This window comes from Phodopus roborovskii, unplaced genomic scaffold, assembly GCF_943737965.1.
Source record: "Phodopus roborovskii unplaced genomic scaffold, PHOROB, whole genome shotgun sequence".
NCBI classification, from domain to species: domain Eukaryota; kingdom Metazoa; phylum Chordata; class Mammalia; order Rodentia; family Cricetidae; genus Phodopus; species Phodopus roborovskii.
This window is the reverse complement of record NW_026126482.1, coordinates 20668111-20689761: the sequence shown is the minus strand read 5'-3', so window position 1 is coordinate 20689761 and position 21651 is coordinate 20668111. Positions and strand designations below refer to the sequence as shown.

Sequence of the window (21651 nt, the reverse complement as noted above, 5' to 3'; positions counted from 1 at the left end):
AGGCTTTTCTTTTCTTTTTTTTCTTTTTTCGGTTTTTCGAGACAGGGTTTCTCTGTGGCTTTGCAGCCTGTCCTAGTACTCGCTCTGTAGACCAGAGCTGGACTTGAACTCAAAGAGATTCGCTTGCCTCTGCCTGGGATGGGATTAAAGGTGTGCGCCACCACCGCCGGGCTAAGGGAAAAGGCTTTTCATAGTATGACATCTTTCCATCAGGGGATTTACTTCCTCCCAAGCATCCAACCTTCGCCGGCGGCAATAGGTTGGGTTCAAGTGCAACCAGTTTTTCAAGCAACCGCCTTCCCCTTTCCCTCTTGCTAAATAAAAGCAGTTTTGAATTTGGATTAATGGCTGAAATGTCACTGGCGCCTAGACATAGCCTACTAAAGGAGACAGCGTAAAGCACAGACAGACTTTTTAAGAACACTATCCAGGAGTCTTCAGAAGTGGTGGCTCCAGAACACCAAAGACACAGGGGACGGGAAAAGGAGAGCAAGTCAAAACCCTGAGCACTGTTGAGTTCTGGGAGTTGTAGTTCCTTATTGGGCGGAGACCGGCAGCCTACATGGAGCCTCGCACTCCATTTCCCAGAAGGCCCCGCACAGCGGCAGACTCGACGCGGAGTGGGTGCCTGGTGATGAGCTGCCGCGGGGGAGGAGGCGGGGAGCAGAGGAGCAGCTGCGGCGGCCTCGGGGAGTGGTTGACATCTGGCGTCTCCGAGGGCGAGAGGACCTCGCGCTAGCCGCAGCTAGGGCCCTGCGGCCACCCAGCCACCTCCAGCTCACGCTTTCCCCTTCGGTGTCCGCCATGGCAGCGCGTCCGTTCGCCGCCGGCTTCTGCACGCCGTGGCTCCGGCTTCCCGGAGCGATGAGGCGGTAGTGGCGCCTCGCGGCCCGCTCCTCCCGCGACTCGGTCGCTCCGGCCGGCCGGGGGGCTGGTCTGCGGGCCGTCCCCGCCGCGGTCCGCCCCCGCGCCGCCCAGTCCCGCCCCCTGGGGGCGCTGCCCTCGGGCGCCTGCCGCCCATGCCGCCCAGCCGCTCTGCCGCCCGCCGCTGAGCCCCTGCCCACCCTCCGGCTCTCACGATGTGGCACAACGTGGGGCTGACCCTGCTGGTGTTCGTGGCCACGCTGCTGATCGTCCTGCTGCTGATGGTGTGCGGTGAGTGTGGGGGCAGCGTCTTGCGGGGGAGGGGTCGAGAAAGCGTGCGTGGACAAGTGTCTTGGAGCTCTCGGTGGTCACCTAGCCCCCCAAGATCGAGCTGAAAGGAGCCACGCCTTCTGCTCAGTGCAGATCTCGGGGCCATCATCACGGAGGAAAGCTCAGCATTCAGGACTGGCATCCTGACTCTAGGTAGAAGCACGTTCCTGCTTCCCGGACAGGTTTGTCCTTGATTGCCATTAATGTCACTGTCTCCGCAGATTTTCTCCGTGGCCTGTAATCGAAGGAGAAGTGATCGGTTTTATCTTTTTATTTGGAAACCCTGAGCCTGGTGAGAGATTTCACCACCTTCATTTAAACCAGGGGTTGGAGCACGCTTGGGTTCCCAGTGCACGTGAAGTTGTTTGTTTACTTCGAGTTCAGGCGTTAACCAAATTCCGAGCAGATGTGATGCCAGGCAGTGCCTAAAGACACTAATAAACATACAGGGTCCGGTAACCTAATTCTTGGTTCTGCTCTAATGGTGCTGTTTGGTTTGCTGTATTTTCCCCCTCAGAATGAGAGGACGTTAAACTGTTCTCAAGGCATGTTTCGTTATGCACAGTAGCTGATACCACAGGTCTCAGCAAAGAGGCCGAGAATCTGGAAAGTATTTCAGATAGATGCCAGCGAGCACTGCTATTTACAAGACCAAAGTATGGGTTTGACGTGATGGAGTATTTGGTTACAATTTTATAAATATCGTAGAGATTAATGCCCAGTCCAGTGACTGTAATTGGAAGAGACATGTACGGACTTGTATTTAGATATATGTATTTAATTTTTGTTATCGATGCTGATTGTGAACCAAGGACCATACATATGCTAAAACTCGTGGTGAACTGTTGTGCTCATCTCCAACCCAAAAATTTTTGAGTATTTCTAGTGACACTAGAGCTAAAAGTCTACTTTTTTTTTTTTTTTTTTTTTTTTTTTTTGGTAAAACAGGTCCTCACTATGTAACATTGGTTGGCCTGGAGTTCACCATGTAGATCAGGCTGGTCTGGAACTCAGAGAGATCCAACTTCCCCAGCCTCCCAAGTGGTAGGATTAAAGATGTGTACCACATCTGGCCCAGTATTTCTTTTCTCATGATGTCAAACAATGAAATAGTCACTCTTATTTTTCTGATGTGTGAACAGGTGCTTTCATTAATTGCCGAGTCTAAGATGTTTTGTTTTTGGGGGTCTGAGATGGGGGTGTCAGGTAAACTAGATTGACACTGAACTTGCTGTGTGGCAGAGGACGACCTTGAGTTGATGATCCACAGAGCGCTACATCCAGTTTATTCAATGCTAGGGATGAAACTCCAGGGTTCCAGCAGGCTAGGCAAGCTATGCCTGCAGTTCAAGGTTCTTGAAATAAGAATAAACAAATCCTTGAGTGTTAGTTGGATGAAGGTATATGTTACCCTTTTTACTTGGCATGAGAATGTTACATACAAACCATACTACATCTTGCATACTACATCTTGTGTAGAACACGTGCCCAACTTGCTCCGAGACATTTTAATTCCTGATGGATTTCTCATCTTTCAGTGGCCGCTATCAGTCTGCTTCCTTTTTTTTTTTTTTTTTTTTTTTTTGAAACGGTTTGTCTGTATAACCATCCTGGAACCTGGAACTCCCTGTGTACACTAGACTGGCAGGAGATCACCTGCCTCTGCTGTCCCCCCAAATGCTGGGATTAAAGGCGTGTGCTACCATGTCTTGCCACCACCACCAGCTTTACTAAACAGGCCTTGTCTTTAGCTTCAGGAAACCCAATGGATGAGAGGTAAGGAAAGATACTTTAAAACTAATAGCTTTATAAAGTAGTCCAAACTACCTTGTTCGTTAACTAATGACAGGGCAGGCGGCCTTTTGTTTGGACTAGAATGTGGCTGAAGGTTGAAGAGGAGAGGGAGGGGGCAGGCCAGACTTGCTTGGGACCTGGGGTGCCATGTTAGTTTGCTGGGCTATATTGTAGAATACCATAGACTGGCTCACTTACTCTATAGAAATTTCTCTCTCATAGTCCTGGAGGCTTGAAGGGCTTTAAGAACATTTCTTCTTGGCATGGGGATGGCCATCTTTTCCTGGTACTTTCACAGGGTCTCACTGTATGTACCTGATATACCAGTCTTTGGATCTGGGCCCTGGCCCTTATGACCTTATTTACTTTCCAGACAGAGTCACATTGGGAACTAGGACATGTGAATTTGGCAGGGGAAGGGACACAGTTCAGTCTGTAACACATACCTGTCTCCAGCCCTTGCTGAAGGAGTAGGAGGTAGCTACATAGTTTAGGCATATTCCCTTAAAGTAATTCTTACCTCTCTGATGGCATTGGCCCATTTGAGAACCTGGTTAATGTTCTGAAAAATTTCCAAGAAAAAAAAAACCCCAAAAACATATAAACATTATTTTTCTTTCTTACCAACACTTTTTTTTGGGGGGTTGGGTGGGGAAGGGGTCTTATTTAGGAGATTTTGTTAAACTAGGACAGAGAGTTCAAATTACCAGCCTGTACCCTATGGGCTGGCTGTCCTTTTTCTGCTCTCATTCAGTTCAGCCACCTTTCTCTTTAGTGCCCACTAGACACGGGATCAGAATCTGAGTTTGCTGGAGAACACTGATGAGCTGTTTCACTCAGTGAATTCCAATTTTTAATTTCAGGTTCCTAGGGAGGTTTCCCTTCTTATATATTAATTGCTTCTGCTTTTCCATTCATTCTAAAGTGTTTTCTGCGAGTACTATTCAACTGAAGCTGCCCTTTGTCAAGATGGGTAAAATAATGGCTTCCATATTACTGAATGGGTGTTCACTTACTAGTTGCTAACTTCTGTATAATTGAGGTTTCTCCCTGAGAAGCACTTTGGGTTTTTATATACCTCGGTGCTTTCTGTCCACAGTGGCTGATACTTATTTCCAAATACTTTCCCCCACCAAGGTCTCATGTCTTGATAACCTTCATTGCTACACCTGCTACACCTGTAATTTAGATAGTTATTGGCTGAGATGGTTTTGTTTTCTCTGCTTATCATTTATAATAATTTTTTGGCCAAATTAATTTTCAAGGTTTATATTTAGACTATGTAAATATTCCCTGCTGGACCAACATTATACTCTGGCTACTTATATAGTTTCAATTTGCTTGAACTTAGTGTGGGGACCAGGGGACATGTCGAATATTCCTGAAAAGGAGTGAGAATTGAGAAAACAAAGAGATGAAAGACAGAAGTGTCGGGAGGGCTCTCAGGGAATATTGTAGACACCTCGAATTTATTTCTCATACCCCTTTTATCCCCAAAGCAAAGGGGAAGGGCAAAAGACTTCCTTGCTATGATACAAGGAACAAACAAGCATAATTACCTCCTTAACTCTCAAAACATCAAGTAGCTATGCCTTTGGCCAAACATCCTGTTATTTGACCCTGAGGAGCAAGGGTAGGTTTGAACTCTCTGACCTTAAGTCAAGATGGAACCGAGTCTCTGTGGGCTCCCACAACTTAGCAATTACCTTGTAAGTTTATCCACCATTTTCATTTCCTTGCTGTGGATATAACCCAGGTTCCTGGACATGCTAGGCGAGTGAGCTCTGTCCCTAGCCCCTAGTGTTTTGTTCTCTGTATGTACCTGTTGTTATTTATTCTTTCCTCCAGCCTCCAGAATCTATACAGTCATGAGAAATCTCTCTCACATGTCCAGTCCATTGCTTGTTCCCACCCCTTCCTAGAGGCCCCTCCCTTCTCAGCAGCTGCCATCTCACACACTGAGGTGTGCTTTCTCTGCTGCCCTGTCCTACACTCCACTGACTGGTCCTGGATCTTGTGTCACCATCTTTCTCATATATTCTTCATTTGTGGGAGGGAAATTTCTAAGAAAAGGTACATGACAAAGAATATCTTGAGCTACATGGTTAAAAAGTCTTCTGATTTTCAGTCCTGATATTTGACCAATACTCTGAGTAATCTGAAGTTGCAAATTTTTTTTTTTTTTTGTCTAGACTTTTAAAAATTATTGATGGGAGATGTCATTCTGTAAATATGTTTCTCATACTGGTTAATGAATAAAGCACTGTTGGCCAATAGGAAAGCAAGGTAGGCAGGACTAGGAGACAAGGAGGATTCAAGGAAGTAGTAGGGAGGAGTCAACATGGAGAGATTGGAGAGAACAGAACCGCCGGCCCCCTCTCTCCGGTAAGATGAGACCACGTGGAAATACTTAGATTAATAGAAATGGCTTAATACTTAAGACAGAGCTAGACAATGAGAAGCAAGTAACTGGCCAACAGCATAGTATCAAATACAGAGTCTCTGTGTGTTAATTGGGGCTGGCGTGACGGTGGGACCAGGCTGGCAGGGAAAACCTACTGGTAACAAATTATTGCCTGTTTTTTCAGCTTCTAGGGCTAATTTTGAGAAATCCAGTGTGTGTTGTGACTTGGTTTCTGTCTCCAGATGCCTTTTTGGATAGCCTTTTCATCACTAGTGTAATGGAACGTCTGGCTTCTTTTGTTTTTCTGGATGTAGGCAATTGATAATCCTCCTTTGTTTCTTCTAAATTAGTGATAATTCCCCCCCCCCCATGTCCTCTTCCTTCTTTGCTGGGTACTGAACCCAGGCTTTTACCCTGGATTCTTTTCTTGGACCTCTAGAGAGAGGTTTTGATATGTTATATTCAAGGATGAAGTAATTAAAACAAAACAGTAGGTTCTTATCTGATAGTGTAGAGGCACACATCTTTAATATCAGTACTTGCCCAGCAGAGGCAGGTAGGTGGATCTCAGTTCAAGGTCAGCCTGGTCTATAAAGGGAGTTTCAGGACAGTCAGGGCTACACAGGGAAATCTTGTCTGAAAACAAAGCAGGAAAGCAACAATAGCAACAACAAACACCCATGGGTTCTTTTTAGCTGTGGCTCACCCATGCACAGTGATTTGGTAATGATGTCTCTAGTTTACACACACCCTCAATTGTTAACATGGAGATCTGTTCTATGAGAGTATCAACATTTGTTTTTTTTTTTTTCCCCCAGAGAGGAATTCTCTTACTTCCTACTTGCCAGTTCATTTTCTGTGATCTTGATTGTATCTTGTGTTCAACTGGTATACCCCTCTCTGCCATTAAGTTTTTAGTAATATTAAACCAAAATTGATAGTGGAGAGAGTCTCTGAAATGGAAAGGTTTAGTGAGCTAATTGAGAATCTAGCCTGAATGGACCAAGTCCTGGAACCGGCTCTGCAGCTACTACAGATGCACAGGATCTGAGAGGCAGTTGAATCTGAGAGCCGAGAGCATTTCCAAATCAACTCTTTTAGGGTGATCCAAGAGTAAATGTAGGAATCACAAAGAGCCTAAGTTTTAGAAGCTCATCTGTGTGGATCTGAACAGGAGAGGGCTGCTGGGGTTAAGTCTAGGGTCTGGTCCACATTCCTGTACTGGAACAGGCTTTGTTGGTTTTAGCTCACACCTGCTAGCTGATTAAGCTCCCTTATCTCTCCCACTCCTTAGAATTTTTTCTTATCAGATTTTTAAAAGGCAACTGATAATTTATTAAGAGTAGATTTAGGTACCTGCAATGGAGAGCTCAGCCTTGCTTAGTGTGCCAGAAGTGATAAGCTTAACAACCTGTGCTGTCGCTCAGAAACACCCTCAGTCCAAGAAGCTTCTCCAGCTGTCCCCATGGGATTCTTTTCTCCCTTTGCATCTCTGGCTAAGTAGCTCACTTACACCTCTGGAGACTGGAGGCTGGTTAGGGGATTCTAATCCAGTGAATTAACACTTGGGGTTCTGCTGGTATCCTCCAGTGCTTAACTCATGGCCATGGTGTAGCTTCCTGACTGATTTGTCCCACAGAAACAGTGAATTGGGCAGTTCCCTTAAATTTAGCAGAGGCCTGGAGGTATGTAGTTCATTAGTAGTTCTAGCACAGCGAGGCGGTGTGTTTGTGTGTGTGTGTGTGTGTGTGTGTGTGTGTGTGTGTGTGTGTGTGTGTGATAATCGACTTACTTTTTATTCTAGAATCAGGTATTTATTCTACCCAGTGTTAATGATGGTTTTAGCAGAAGATGTTGGTTTTTCTAGACAGGAAGTACAAACAGCAGGTGCTCATTGCCCTGTAAGGTGGAGATGACAGAACAGTTGGAAAACAACTGGTTAATAGAGATTTCTCAAGAGGTAGGTAGGAGAGAGAGAGAGAGAGAGAGAGAGAGAGTGAGAGAGAGAGAGTGTGTGTGTGTGTGTTCTTAGGATTAAGGTAGACAGAGCTTGATTTTCATGCCAATTGAAACTTCTGGCCCGTTGGAGACCAGGCTGTTATCTAATACTGATTTCTTGTCATCTCTTTAACCCTGATCTCTTGAGAAAGGTCAGATAAATAGTTTCAGTGTTTGAAAGTGCAGCTTTAGCAAGAATGACTGATTTTCAGCCTGGTTTGTTCAGAAGGTCAGTCAAGACAATGGCAGTCTATGACTTAACACTGTCAGAGTGTAAGCACTGGTGTCAGTGACTTCATTGGCTTGGTTCATTATCTCTAGACCCTAGAGTAGTGCCTTGCATATGACATAGTAGACCCTCATCTGAAGAGTGAAGGAAAATCCCTCTGCTACTTATTAATTCCAGTAATAATGGTTAAGTCTGGTATAAACCATGATTGCCTCAAATGGATAACTTATTGAGTGAAATATACTTACTAGATTCTTAGGTGCATTTGCTGGAGAAAGTGGTCATGAGTATTTAAAGTGAACTAAGCCCCACCTGTGTCCTCGAGGCCTTTATCCTCCAGACTAGAGGTAACTGGTAGGACCAAGGCTTCCCTGTATGGTTGTTAAGGCATAGACTTGGCCCCTGTAGAGAGAGGATGCCTTGTTTTATCTTGTACCTTCTTCACTAGACTGTAAACTTCAGATCCCTCCTTTTAAAATTCTGTAAAAGCAAGGATTTCCTTTCTTTGTTCTGTTACTGTTGGAGCTCCTTTTAGCTCTTCTCTCTGAGTGGCTGTCCTTACTAAACCAGAAATGTCTTGGTGCATCTATCATCCTAGAAAGTTTTTTTGTTTGTTTGTTTGTTTGTTTTGGCAGGGTCTCACTGTGTACCTAGCTGGCCTGGAATTCTCAGATCCCCGCCTGCCTCTGCCTCCAGCAAGCATGCTAGGATCAACCTCTTGAGGCAGCACTTCTGGAAGGCCTGTATGATGGAAACCACTAGTTATCTGAAGGCCTTGTGGCCTCACCTAGCTCTGAATCTGCACCTAAAACATGCCCCTTAGGTTCCTATAAACCCTGCATAGATGAGTCTATCTTCCTTGTTTCCTGTTCCTTGAGCTAGGTGTCATACCTGTTCACCTAAATATTTGGTGCGTATTCAGAGGTACAAAGATAACCATACTCTGATTCTCTCTTGAAGTCACAAGCTGGAAGGGGAATCCAGCTTAGTCTCTCAGAAACACTTGAGGTGTTTGAATAGTCCATTAATGTGGGTCCACTGATCTCAGATGTTCATCATGGTGAATTGCATGCTCATTCTTTTATCACCCTGCTTTCTGACACCCCCTCCCCATCCTCCCAAGGCTTCATGAGTTTTATCTCTGCACTATCAGGAAAAATAGAGTTGGCAAAAGCCCTGGAAACTCCACTTCCCTTAGCCTAGCCTATGTGATAGGAGTGTCTTGTTATCAGAACCCTGTCACAAGCAGGGTTCATGCCCATGAAGTGTCTCTGGGGCCCCTAGATTGTTTTAGGATGAAGACTGGTTGCAGGAAACACCAAGCATGTGATTAGAGACCAGGGGGTTTGAGCCCCACTCCTTGACCTTTAGAGAGACCGGGGAGGCAGGGAGCTTGGGTTCACCACACTCTTGAACAGTGCGTGTAACGGCCATTGAAGCTTGCCACTCCTGATATTGCATTCCAGAACTTGCTTCTGCAGCCTTTCCATCCATGGAAACCCTGGCTTCTGAAGATAGCAGCTTCCCTTGTGCTCATCTGTCCTCGCTCTGCTCTTCGTATATTTATTGTCATTGGATGTGCGTATTGCAGCACGATACGATAGTGTTTGGACCACGGTAGGCACTGACAAATATTTGAGTGGAAGAATGAATAAATGAGTCAGTTTTCTGCCCTTGACTAATTAGCTGGGATGAGGTGATAATGAGTACAAGGGGCATCAAGACTTTGGGGGCATATGTAGGCAGCTAAGAGGTTTTATGGAATCATCAAGATTCTCCGGGCTCTTAGAGCTGCGGACTGGGAGGAAGGAAACCAGTTAGGAGGTTTCTGTTGTGTTGATGGCAGTTTTAGCCAAGTGTGGCTTTGTGATTGTAGTGTGACTCAGCAATGGTGGCTGCACCTCTCTGTGAAGAGCACGTGAGCTTTGAAGCTTCAGGGCTGGTTTAAATCTCATGTCCACATAGGTCCTAGGAGGTCAGAGTGTGGCCTGTATAAGGAGAGGGGTTGTACTAAGCTAGGGTCACACCCTCACTATAAGTTGGCAAGGCTGTGCCCCTGGTTCAGCCTGAGCACACTTTTTAGCAGGTGTAGTACCAAGAACCAGGCTACTGCTGAGCCTGGCACACTGATTTGCAGGTGTAGTAGAGGGCATGGAATTTTCTCAGGCAGACCTGTGACTGTTTTGAGCAATGTTCCAACGTCTAATTTTAATAAAGACAAGTTCACAGATAGCGAACTATCAGGAAATGATGTCTGCTTGCCTAGCACTGAAGTACAGGTGTGTAGGTTGAATTAATCTGTGTTTGGAAGTGGCTCTTCAAATATTAAGTATGGCTTTACTCTAGTCTTAGGAAAGTAGATTCAAGTCAAGGCAACACCAAACTTCACCGTGTTGGGGCTCAGAAAAGGCTCTTGGAAGCAAACAAGGTAGAAAATACTGGAAATATGGGGAATTTCTAGCTAGAGGCTGATTGGTTCAGAGTGGGTAGGGTCTTTTGGCTTCACTGTCGATGGCAACTTGGGTTGCAACTTGCCTGTGTGTGTAAGAATCCAAGGTTCTGGAACAGTCTGAAAGTGATAGGTTTGATAAAATTTAACAAATAATTGGTTTTAATTTATGGTTGTAGTCAGTCTTACTTAAGTACAATTAGCAGATAAAAATGTTAATACCAACAACAAAAAAGTGTAAAAAAGTTTCAGTGTCAAGCCATCACTTAGAAGGCATTACTGGGGGTTATCTCTTCTGCAGGATGCCCAGAACTGCTCAGTCTTCTGAGTTCTGACTCGGAAGTAACTTTCCCTTCCCTTTCCTATCCATATCGGGGCCCAGATCTTAAGTGTACTTGCCCACACTCTGGAGATGCTGTGTCTGCAGATGCTTCCAGTGTAGCTGCCTGCTGGCCTCCACTGCTGAACCCAAGGCATGGGACTTTCTTCCTCTTTTTCTCATTTCTCTCAGCAGTTGCTGAGACTTAGAGCTTGTTTGACCCGTGTTGTCTTTTTCTCAGATTCTTAACAAATTGGTACCAACGAATAAAATGAAACAAAAACCCCCCATTAGTCATCGAGTCTTTTCTATAGGAATGGGAGTAATGGTTGGCAGCCTTAACTAATTCAGAGAGATCATGAGGATTCAGTGAGATAGTGAATGTTATTTCATTGTGTGAATTGAAAACTACTGACGGTGAACTTTTAGTTATATTGATGGTGATGGTTAAGTGTTCAGCTCATGTATTGTAACTGCCCTTCTGGCTTGTTTATATGTAGAAATACTATAGTGTGTTTCATAACCTTTATTTACCTTTTGTACTAATGCTTAGTTACTGGCACAAGTGAGTCATCTTTTATTGTCTCAGAACCCAGGGCCTCTGTTGCCAGCCAGTTTTTCTGACTTACAGTGCTTATTAGTCTAAGGGCCCTAACCTACCTTTTAAGAAGCCGTGAAGAACACATTTTAATATGTAGCTTGGTGTTTGAGTATACATAAATAGAATTTTCCTTTCTCCTCTCTTTTCACTCCTTCCTGTTTTTCTTTCTATATCTCAGGACATGGTGCAAGACCCATGTCCATAGAACAAGAGAAAGCAAGAAGTTTGTTCTGTGGGAGGGATCTGGTGAGCTATGCTTCCATAGGCTTGCCCATGATGCTGGCTTCCATGAGATAGCCCGAATGCTTTGCAGTCAAAGGTCATCTAGGTTTTAATGAGTTTCTTTTTCCATCTTCCTGTTCTCCCATTATAAGCACACACCTGGAAGAAGTTATCTCAGAGGCCCGAGCCCATTTAGGCTGGTCTACTTTTAGACTAAGTTGAAGTTATGAATCTGAACTGGTAATGCCGTCCTGTGTGTCTGTGTGGCTCTTGCTTGGTAACTCACACTCACATACCTCATACACCCCCCCCCTCCCCGAACCATTTGATGTGTTTGTCTGTCTATGTCTGTGCTATGTCAAGGGGAGCCTCCATTGCGCTTGTGTCTTCTGACATGCCCGGTGTACAGGAGGGCAAACACACGTGTGGCATTAAACAATCTTGTAGAAGAGATGCAGCACAACTCTAGAGAATAACCAACCTTTTTGCCTAACTCTGACCATCTGCCTAATCTGTTTCCTGCTGTTACAGCAGAGCCCCACCCACTGGGAAAGCCGTAAATGATAGTTGTAGGTTGGGGGCATAGTTGTAGAGGACTGAGGTACCCAGTGAGCAAATGCCTTTGCTGTGGCTTGATGGGGTGGAAGGGCAAGCATGGGTAGGGACAGATACTTAACTGTGATATGTGATACTTAACATATTCCCTCCATGCTGACATTAACTCATTTCTTAATATTTATTTTTTTCTTAATATTTCTTGATCATGTTATATTAACATTTCAAGTATATATCCACATGAGTTTTGGAGGGGACATTTAAATAGCTCTGACCATTATATCAGTTATTCATTAACTTCCTGTGACATCACCCAACTCATTGGTGATATTAGGGAAAAATCGTAATTGAGGTGTTGAGTATTAAAACTATCACCTTACAAATGCTAGTGAGTTATAACCTCCATTTCTGGACAGTTTCTTTGTATAGTCTTCTGTCTTAGTTGGGGTTTCTATTACTGTGATAAAACACCATGACCAAGAGCACCTTGGGGAGGAAAGGGTTTGTTTCTGCTTCTAGCTTCTAGTCACCGTCTGAGGCAGTCAGGGCAGAGACACGGAGGCAGGAGCTAAAGGGTGCTGCCTACTGGCTTGCTCTCCATGACTTGCTCACCCTGCACTCTTACAGAACTCAGGATCTGCAGCTCAAGGGTGGCGCTGCCCATAGTGAGTGGGCCTTTCCCACATCAATTATCAATCAGGCTTGCCCACAGGCCAGTCTGGTGGGGCATTTTCTCTGTGTTGAGGTTCCCTCTTCCTAAATACCTCTAGTTTATGTTGAGTTAACATAAAACTAGCCAGAACATTTTCCTTATGTGACCATCACGTCTCATTAATGAATACTAATGTGGCTTTGGATGGAAATGGAGTGTCCTGAGGCAGTTTCTGGTCAGCTGCTCCTTCACTTCTTCCCTGTGGGCATTCAGCCATGATTCTCCCTTCTCCTTTTCCTTGACCAGTCTGACTGATCCACTTTTTGACAGCCATTTCTGTGTTTTCCAAACTTGCAAGAACATTAGAGTGATCGATGGAACTTCAAATGAGTAGGCATAGCCAGGCATGGTGATGCACACCTTTAATCCCAGCACTCTCGAGGCAGAGGCAGATGAACCTCTGAGTTTGAGGGCAGCTTGGTCTACAAGGGTTACAAGACAGGCAGAGCTACATAGTGAGATTTTGTCTCAAAAAAACAAACAAAACAAAGCAAAGCAAAACAAACAAAAAACAATAGGGAAAAAAAACCAACCAAACAAAAAACGAATAAGAACAGCTTCTAGATTGATTTGGGGTTTGTGGGACGGACCCCTGAGAATCTTAGTGTCTGAGAACTCCCTAGCATATCAGTTTGAGTAATACCATTTAGGAATTGCTGCAACCGGGCGTCTTTAAGTAGGGTCATTACATCGGGTTGTTTTGAGTGTGCCTTATGTTTACAGTGCCTCCCATCCTCCTCTGCCCCCACCTTGCCTCCACCTCAAGCAGTGGAGCCTCTTGCAGTGTAGACATTTACTGGAGATAACGTGTTAACACTCTGAAGGACTCAGGGAAGGTTTTGGTTACTTTGTGTTGGTGCAGGGTCTTGCTGTAGCCCAGGCTAGCCTGGAATTTAGGATTCTCCTGCTTCCAGCTCACCTCTCAAGTATGACAAGGCAACACCAAGCCTAGCTTCTTAGTTAAGCTTTAATTAGTTGATTTGTCTATGAGCTGGATGTGATAGCATGTCTCTAATTTCACTTGGAAGGCTCACACATCAGAATTGTCCCAAGTAGAAGTCCAGCCTGGACTACACTTCAAGTTCCAGGCTTTCCACCAGCCCTCACTCAATCCCTCCGCAACCCCTGTAGTGCTTTTCAGTCAGAGAAATGTTGGTACCCATCTCTTCCAAATATTCTTTATAGCATATTTGTTTTTAAGGATGCAAAGAGTTCTCTTTGAAGTGAATTATACGAATTTCCTGATAGTAAATTTACACTTATGTTAGAAATTTCTGAGTTAAGATTCCCAGTACCACATAACAAAGCAGGGAGTGGTAGTGCATATCTGTAATTCCTGAACAATAGGAGAAGACACTGGCTTCGACTTCTGGCCTCCATACACACATGCACACACATGCGTACACACATGTCACCATATGTGCTCATTGTGGGAAATTTTAGTTGAACAGAATAACATTACAGAACCAGCACAGTTTGACATACAGACTCAGTGCACTGATTAGCTGACTCTTAAGATTCCCCTAGACATGCAGGGGGCCCAGGAAGTCAAAACAATCTAGGGAAAGAATACAGTTGGTGGACATACATACACTTCATGGCTTCAAAATGTAATGCAAAGCTACTGTAGTTCAGATAGTGTGTGTCAGGATAAGATTGGCATATATATAGTGATTAAAAGTCGAGAAGAAAATTGCTATTTATGACTGGTTTTTGACCAAGTTTCCAAGAGAAGAATAGTTCTTTCAATAAATGATATAACTTGATATTCATATGCTAGTGAATGAATCTGGATGCAACTCTGTTGTCAAAATTAATAATAGACCAAAGACTTATGTGTTAAAATTTGTAAAACTCTTAGAAGAGTAACAGGTGTAAATTTTACAATCTTGACTCACCCAGTAGTTTTCTCAATGTGATACCCAACAGTCCAGGCAGCCCAGTTAACGTGATTTATTGGGTCTCATCAGCACTAAACATCATTCTTCAAAATCATTCCAAAAATAGTGAAAAGACACTGGATGGGATGGGGGGAAAGCATCTACTATCTAGAACACACAAGAGCTTACAGCTCACAATTAAACAAACAATAAAACAAAAACCAAACCAAAACAAAAAAGTTGATGAACAGTTAAAAAATTAAAATGGAAGCATGTTATTAGTTATGTAGATCAAGCGCCACTGTAGTGTGCCATTTCATATTTGGTGGGTTGACTGCATATAAGACTGGCAATAAGAAGAGTTGTGTCGATGGAGTTGGTAGAGAAATGGTAACTCATGTTTCTAGTGGGATGTACATAATGCAGTTGCCAACAAGGATAGACCTTGAAAATGAAGCCAGACACAAAGGCCAGATACTGATTCCATTTATGAGCATGTTCATGGTGGTAAGTCAATGGTGATGTAATAATCATTAGTGACTGCTAGCTGGAAGGGGACTGGTGCATGGCTGCTATTGGCCATGCCAAATGCTACCTTCTGACTGTGGTTCTGACACTGACACATTTTTTAAATTGTTGTTGTCACTGGCAGTGCAATTTGGGAGGAAGAGGGTATAGAATATAATGGAAAGTCCTTATATCTAAAGCCTTTGACAACTGTTGTCATCCTCAGCTTTTTGCTTTATAGATTTTCTTTTTCTTTTTTCTTTTTTTTGGATAGGATCTCACTGTTGTAGCCCCAGCTGACCTGGAGCTTGCTGTGTAGACCAGGCTGGCCTTGAACACACAGAGGTCTGCCTCTCTAGTGATGGGCTTAAAGGTGTGAGTCAGCACCTCCAGCAATGCTGGGAGATTCTTAACAGAGTACCAGGATTGCTTTTTCGTTTTTAAAAGTCTCATGTAGTCCATGTAGCTATCTCAGACTCACTATATAGTAAACGTTACCTTCAATTTCTGATCCCCCTGCTTCCACTGCAAGGGTTTGGATCATAGGTGCATAACACCACACTATGCCTGGTATTATGTGGTGCCGGGATTAAACCCAGGACTCTATACAGCTAGATAGGCTCTCTGTCAGCAGAAATCCTTCCCCAGCTATGAATGGCTCTAGAGGAGTCTCTTAGAATTGTGGCAAATGCCTGCGAGTTCAGGAGTGTTCACTGTACAACCTTAGGAATATTCCAGAAGCTGTTAAGTTGTATATTCCAAATGGATAAACTTTATGCTATGTGAGTCATATCTGTAAAAACATAATTTGAAAAAAAAGTTAACTCAGATTTCCCTGACCTGCTAGCATTTGAATTCATGTCAGTTGAGTGGTTTATGGAACACTTGTTAAGTAACAGACACCTCAGCCCTCTAGGTGGCTCCTCCCCCAGCCCTAAAGGTGCAGCTGCAGCTTTAGCTTTGTGAGCCTCAGGTCAGAAGCGTTCCCCATCCCATGGGGGTTTTTCCTCCAAGGCTGTATGTAAAGGAGTATGTTTTTTCCTCCCGCTGCTGGTCTGGTCCCGCCGCTGCACCTGCCCCAATTAACACACAGAGACTCAGAGATTCTGTATTTGATATAATGCTGTTGGCCAGGTACTAGTTTCTTATCGGCTAACTCTGTCTTAAGTATTAACCCATTTCTGTTGATCTATGTATTTCCACCTGTTTTCATCTTACTGGAGAGCTGGCTGACGTCCTGCGCTCTCCAGACTCTCCATCTTGACTCCTCCTCATTCCTTCCTCTTTCCTCCTTGTCTCCTAGTCCTGCCTGTCTTGCTTCCCTGTTGGCCAACAGTGCTTTATTCATTAACCAGTATGAGAAACATATTTACAAAATGACATCTCCCATCAGTTGTACCTGTTTAGCAGAGAATTTTGGGTGAAAGCTGAGCATGTTAATTTGGAATTTCATTAAAATGTTATTTTGCAGAGCTTTGCCATTTATGCACATAGTTGACATAGTCAGGGTTTGGTTAACATGCAGTATTTATTCAGTCTTAAGAGACAACAAGCCCAAGAAATAGAGGACATCTCTCAAGTTAGTCTTTTTGCGGTAAGAAGTGAGTGTTGAGCTCATTTTCCCAAGTGACTGGAGAGAACAAGATAAATAAAACACTGCCCCTAGGTGGTTGCCATTACCATGACCTAGTTTTTCACACAGGGTTGGAAAAGCCATTGGGCTTTGTTTTCCTGAAGGGCATGTCACCAGAACTGCTATGGCCTGCTGGCCTTTCTGAGTAACCGTGTGAAGGAAACAGTGGCAGGAAACACCAGGACCATGGCTATCTTCACCTGCCTTCTCAGGTGTTCTGCGGGGTTTGCTTTAGTTGACCCATCCATTATTGAGTGATGTTTTTTCCTTAAAGGATTTGATGTAAAAAATGTCGTCTAAAAATCTTGGACTTACATTGTTGGTTCACACAGGCTTTATTTTTCTGTCATGTACTGACAGAAATGTTTTCTGTGACATTTTTTGTAAACTGTGGCCCAGTTGACTCCTGCTGCTTAACATCTTTTCATTCTGACCTGATGGCTCACCCTGGGTGGAACTGAGGTACAAACAGGTCCATTCATTAGTCAAGTATCTTTCTTTTCCACAAAAATACTCTCAAAATTGATCTTAATACAGTTAGCACTCTTACTTAGACCCAATCTTATAAGTTTTGTATGGAAGGTTGACATTTAAGACTGGACTCTTACCATGTAGCCCAGGCTAGCCTTGAACTTGCCATCCACCTGCTTCAGTCCCCTAAGAGTATATGTGCAACCATACCCTGCATCAATTTAATGTTAATGCTGGGTTCGAAATTCCATGAAATCAGAAACTTGTCCTCCTGTATGATCCTAGAATCTATCCTTATGCCTCACACATCGTAAGTGCCTTGTGTTTGTTCTATGTATGAGTGCACACTGTAGTATACATACTGCTTTGTAATAGACCTTACAGTTTATTGTAGTGTTCTGAGTTGAAATGGTGTAATGATGCTTCTCAACGTTTTTGTCTTTCTTTAGGTTGGTATTTTGTATGGCATCTATTTTTATCTAAATTCAAGTTTCTACGGGAACTGGTGGGAGACACAGGATCCCAGGAAGGAGATCATGATCCTTCTGGGTCTGAAACAGAAGAGGACCCTTCAGCTTCACCACACAGGGTCAGATCTGCTCGCCAGAGAAGGGCGCCTGCTGAAGAAGGTCACTGACCAGACACCCGCCCTACTAGAACATGGTCTAAGGCAGTTATGAGCCTCTGTCCTTAGTGACCTGGCTTTGAAAGTTATTACGACCAAGGAACATTTGCAGTTGGATTTATATCCAATTCAAAAAAAAAAAAAAAAAAAAGATTTACACGTAAGCCATATAGAAATAAAGGGAATTTAAACCAAATTGTACTGTTACAGATTTCATCTTAGATATTTTGCTTTATGGGTCTACTTAACACTCTTACTTTTTGGCTTCTTCCCCCCCCCCACTGGTGTAAATCTGTAAACATTTCAGGCTTGAAAAAACATGTCATCAGTCATAAAATGTAACCCTTTCTTGACCTTTTAACTTGTCATAAATTGGAACCTGTCTCATTACTGTCAACCAGGTGGTAGTCTTGTCATTATCCTAGCTCATACATATGTGAATTTGCATCTTGTTATAGTGTCATTACCTCAGCTCATGTGTATTTTTGTTGGTCAAATATGTCAGGTTTAATTGGCATTTTTAAAATGTCTTCAAAAAGTACCACGTATCAGCATTAAATGGAAGGCTATTATATATGCAGAAAACCATGGAGACAGCAGTGGAGTGTGTTTGATGTTGTTGATGCCAACATTTGCCACTGGAGAAATGATCACAAGTCAATGTTTCCTTGCAAAGGAACAACAAAATGCTTTTACACGACTTAAGAGAGGAAGATAGCCACAAGTTGGTGAAGATACGCTACATTTTGTCATTGAGATGCTTACAAATCAGTTGCCTGTCTTCATGCCAAGCACTTGTAGTTGAAAGCTGGAGAAATTGCCAAAATCCTCAGAAATGATCTAACAAAATTCAAAGCAAGAAGAGACTGATATGGCCACTTCATGGAGAGGACTGCTGTTAAGACATCAACTGTGTTCTTCAGAGCTGCCTGCTGGTATTAGATAGAAGGTAGTGGTAAGCGTCCCATCAGGAAATGCCGAATTGCTGGTCCTCTTGACACATGTGTGGGAAAACACAGATCCCCATGACTAATTGAAGTGGTTTGGAAGAAGGGGACTTGGAATGTGAAGTTACAGTTATAACTTAACCAGTCTATTTCATACATTCTTTACATAGGCACAAGATTTATGCGATAAAACTATTTTAGAACATGGGATAAATACAAAATAAAATGTTTTTCTGTGATACAAGGCATATGGCCTAGTTTAATGGGCAGGGTTTTTTCTTAGAGCTATATATGGTGCATCTTAACCATTGATGGTCACCTAGATTAAGTAAAAGTGATAATTTGTACATTTACTTTTCAAGATAGCAGTTATTTATTGGAGAACTTAATTATAAGTCGTACAGTGTTAACAGTTATTTTCTATGAAATACTTTTGGGGTAAACCTATTGGGGGTTTTAGAGTTGTAGTTAGGAATCTAAGAACTGTCTTCTCCCTTAGGGAGAGTGAGATTGGTCCCCCGATTATATGGGGACTCGATGTTCTGGCCTTGTGTTGTGGAGAATATATTTCAGACCTCAAAGAGCACTAGGGCTTGAAAGAGTAGTGGTTGAAAAAAAACCTGCTTACCTGTGTAAAATGCCTCTTGCCAGGGGTCCATGTTTGTTTTAACTGAACTTTGGACTGTTTACTGAAGAGAGATGGATTACTGAACCTTCTAGTGTTGTCTGCTCTAGACAGAAATGAACTGCAAAGCCAAGTTCCTTTCCTGGTCCCTGTCCTTCAGGGCTGTGTTTAATCTTGTTTGATACCTCATTCTTCATACTGGCAGATTTTGTCTACTGGCACTGCCCCACACTGACTTCCTCAAGAACTGTTTGTAGACATCCTAGCCCTTTGGGTACACTGGAAGGAAAGTTTAGAGGAAAACCTTCATGTATACATTTTCTGGGGAAGATGCCCAATAGCCGAGAGTGGGCATCTGTCCTGTTCTTTATAGGGCATAAATATTGTAACCAGAAGGCATAAAGAACAGTGACATTGTTTCTAGCATTGATTTTTAAATAATTCTTATACTAACCAAATATCACTAAACGGGTCAAGATGCCCCAAGGCATCTTGGTATCCGGAGGTTGTTTACATTAGGGTTTTTTTTTCCATCTAATGTTTTGAACTCCAGGTTTTCTTTTTCTTTTTTTCTTTTTTTTTTTCCTTATGTTTTGCAGTGGGTATCTAAGGTTTATATAGCAATAGGAAAAACTTTAAGCTGCAGGTGAGCTTGTGTCAGTATTAAAGAATGGTGGCTGATGTTATCCCCTCCACCCCCGACTGTCCAGTTTATACCCAGGCCTAAACTAGTCTCTGTAAAGATACATATAGGGCATTATTTATTGGTATTTATGTTTCCAGCATATCTTATAAAACTTTAACAAAAACTGTGCTTGACCTGAGAAATAATACCTTATGGTGTAACAGCTCATACTTTTGTGTATGAACATAAAAAAGGTAAAGACATTTTGGATGCCAGTATGAAGAGTCTAAGGCATAGTGCTTTGTGTAAAATTGCTTTCGTGGCTCTCCTTTACCCCACCAAGGGAGAGAAGAGAAACTATTTTCCCTCCAGGGTTCGCGTGTGCTGTGGGTTTCTGCCCTGTTTCCTGGTGAAGTGCTTTTGTAGCTGTTATAACTGCCACACCTGCACCCTCAGGTTCTCAGTGCAAGGGGTGTGCTTAGTTTCAAAATTTAAAGACACAACATACAAATACTAGAGTCTTGCCTGATGGCATCATCTCTTTGAAGATCGATTAGAAACTTGAGGACTGAGGTAGATTGTTGTAGTTCATTCGCAGCCAGCCCTTCCCAAATTTGTGGTTTGCCTCTGAAGAGATGTGTGTGTGTGTGTGTGTGTGTGTGTGTTTGTGCGCGCGCACGTGCACATTGCCCATGTAGTAGGTAGCACGGCTCAGATTTAAACCAAGATTTAAACCAAGATTCAAGCAAAAACACTAAAGATTTGTATAAAAGTTAGCTGAGGCATTAAATACACATCTGAAGATCGCTTTTGAACTGAATGGCTTCTCACAGTGGAAGTAGATACTGGATTGTTATTTCATGGATATCTTGACCTCTTTGTTTAGATTAGACTTAACCATTTCAAAATGGTATTTTGCTAAAAGTTTAGAGTATGTATTGCTGACATCTAGAAATGGAAAGCAGTACGTTTCATGTTAAGAGGAACGATGTTTGAAGTTATTCTGAGTCCATAGTACAGTCTATTTTCCTCAGAAGGTATCTGATTGTGACTGGTAACCAGTGTAATTGCAGATCTTGACTGACAAACTAAATGCTTTTTTATTTGAAGTTGACTTCATAAAGCTAATGGGCAATTCTCTGGGCTTGGAAAAGCTTAGGGAACTGTAGAATGGCTTTGGGTTATATAATCTAGAATCAAAGTACTTTGTATTGTCTGTTGTTAAAGAGTCCCTAAGTTAGAAACTTCTAACAAGTTACATTTTTACCTTGTATTAGTAGAAGCTGCATCTCCATTTGTCAGAGCACATGCTACCTGCTGAGGACCATCTAAAATTAACCTCCATGCCAGTTCTATGCATAACCATTCACCAAACACTGCTGCTGTGGTTTCTTACAGGAGCCCTTCTGTCTAGTGCTGCGACGCATTGCCACCTTGTTGCTTGACAAATACATTGTAAGGAATTAGAACTGTGTGTGTTAATAGTACCTTTATATAAATAACAAGATGTAAAATATATATGAGGGATGTGCAAATGAGTGTTCCTATCTTAGAATACTAAAGCTTCTTGTACAGAATAAAGGAAAATGAAAATAAGCAAGTGTATGTCTCATTGATTAAGGATAATGAGTGCAATGGGTACTTTTGTTTTTTTTTCCTTTATGGTCCACACTTCAGCACCCCACTTCATCCACTCTGAAATTCTTAAGAATTAGGAGGATAGAATAGCATCCACCATGCTAGGAAATTAATTAACATAGAGCCTGAAAGACAAGCTGCCCAGCTCTGTTGGTATGCTTAATCATACTGGACCTTCCGCCATCCAGCAGCCTCAAGAGCTTGCTACTTTGCGTGCTGTAGG

At 43.0% G+C, this 21651-nt stretch overlaps 1 protein-coding gene across 1 annotated transcript; it reads left to right on the top strand.

Annotated features, from left to right (window-relative positions):
• The first annotated feature begins 648 nt into the window (after positions 1–648).
• Positions 649–21386, top strand: Smim13 (small integral membrane protein 13). Its single transcript, XM_051194410.1, has 2 exons — positions 649–1155; positions 17418–21386. Exons 1-2 carry the CDS (start codon positions 1080–1082, stop codon positions 17603–17605), a joined length of 264 nt encoding a protein of 87 aa, XP_051050367.1. The 5' UTR covers positions 649–1079; the 3' UTR covers positions 17606–21386.
• The last annotated feature ends 265 nt before the right edge of the window (positions 21387–21651 follow it).

Excerpts from the sequence above, each read along its gene's own strand:
- Smim13 (XM_051194410.1), top strand. The coding sequence starts at position 1,080 with ATGTGGCACAACGTGGGGCTGACCCTGCTGGTGTTCGTGGCCACGCTG. Across the intron at positions 1,156-17,417 it reads CCTGCTGCTGATGGTGTGCG|GTTGGTATTTTGTATGGCAT; the intron begins GTGAGTGTGGGG and ends GTCTTTCTTTAG.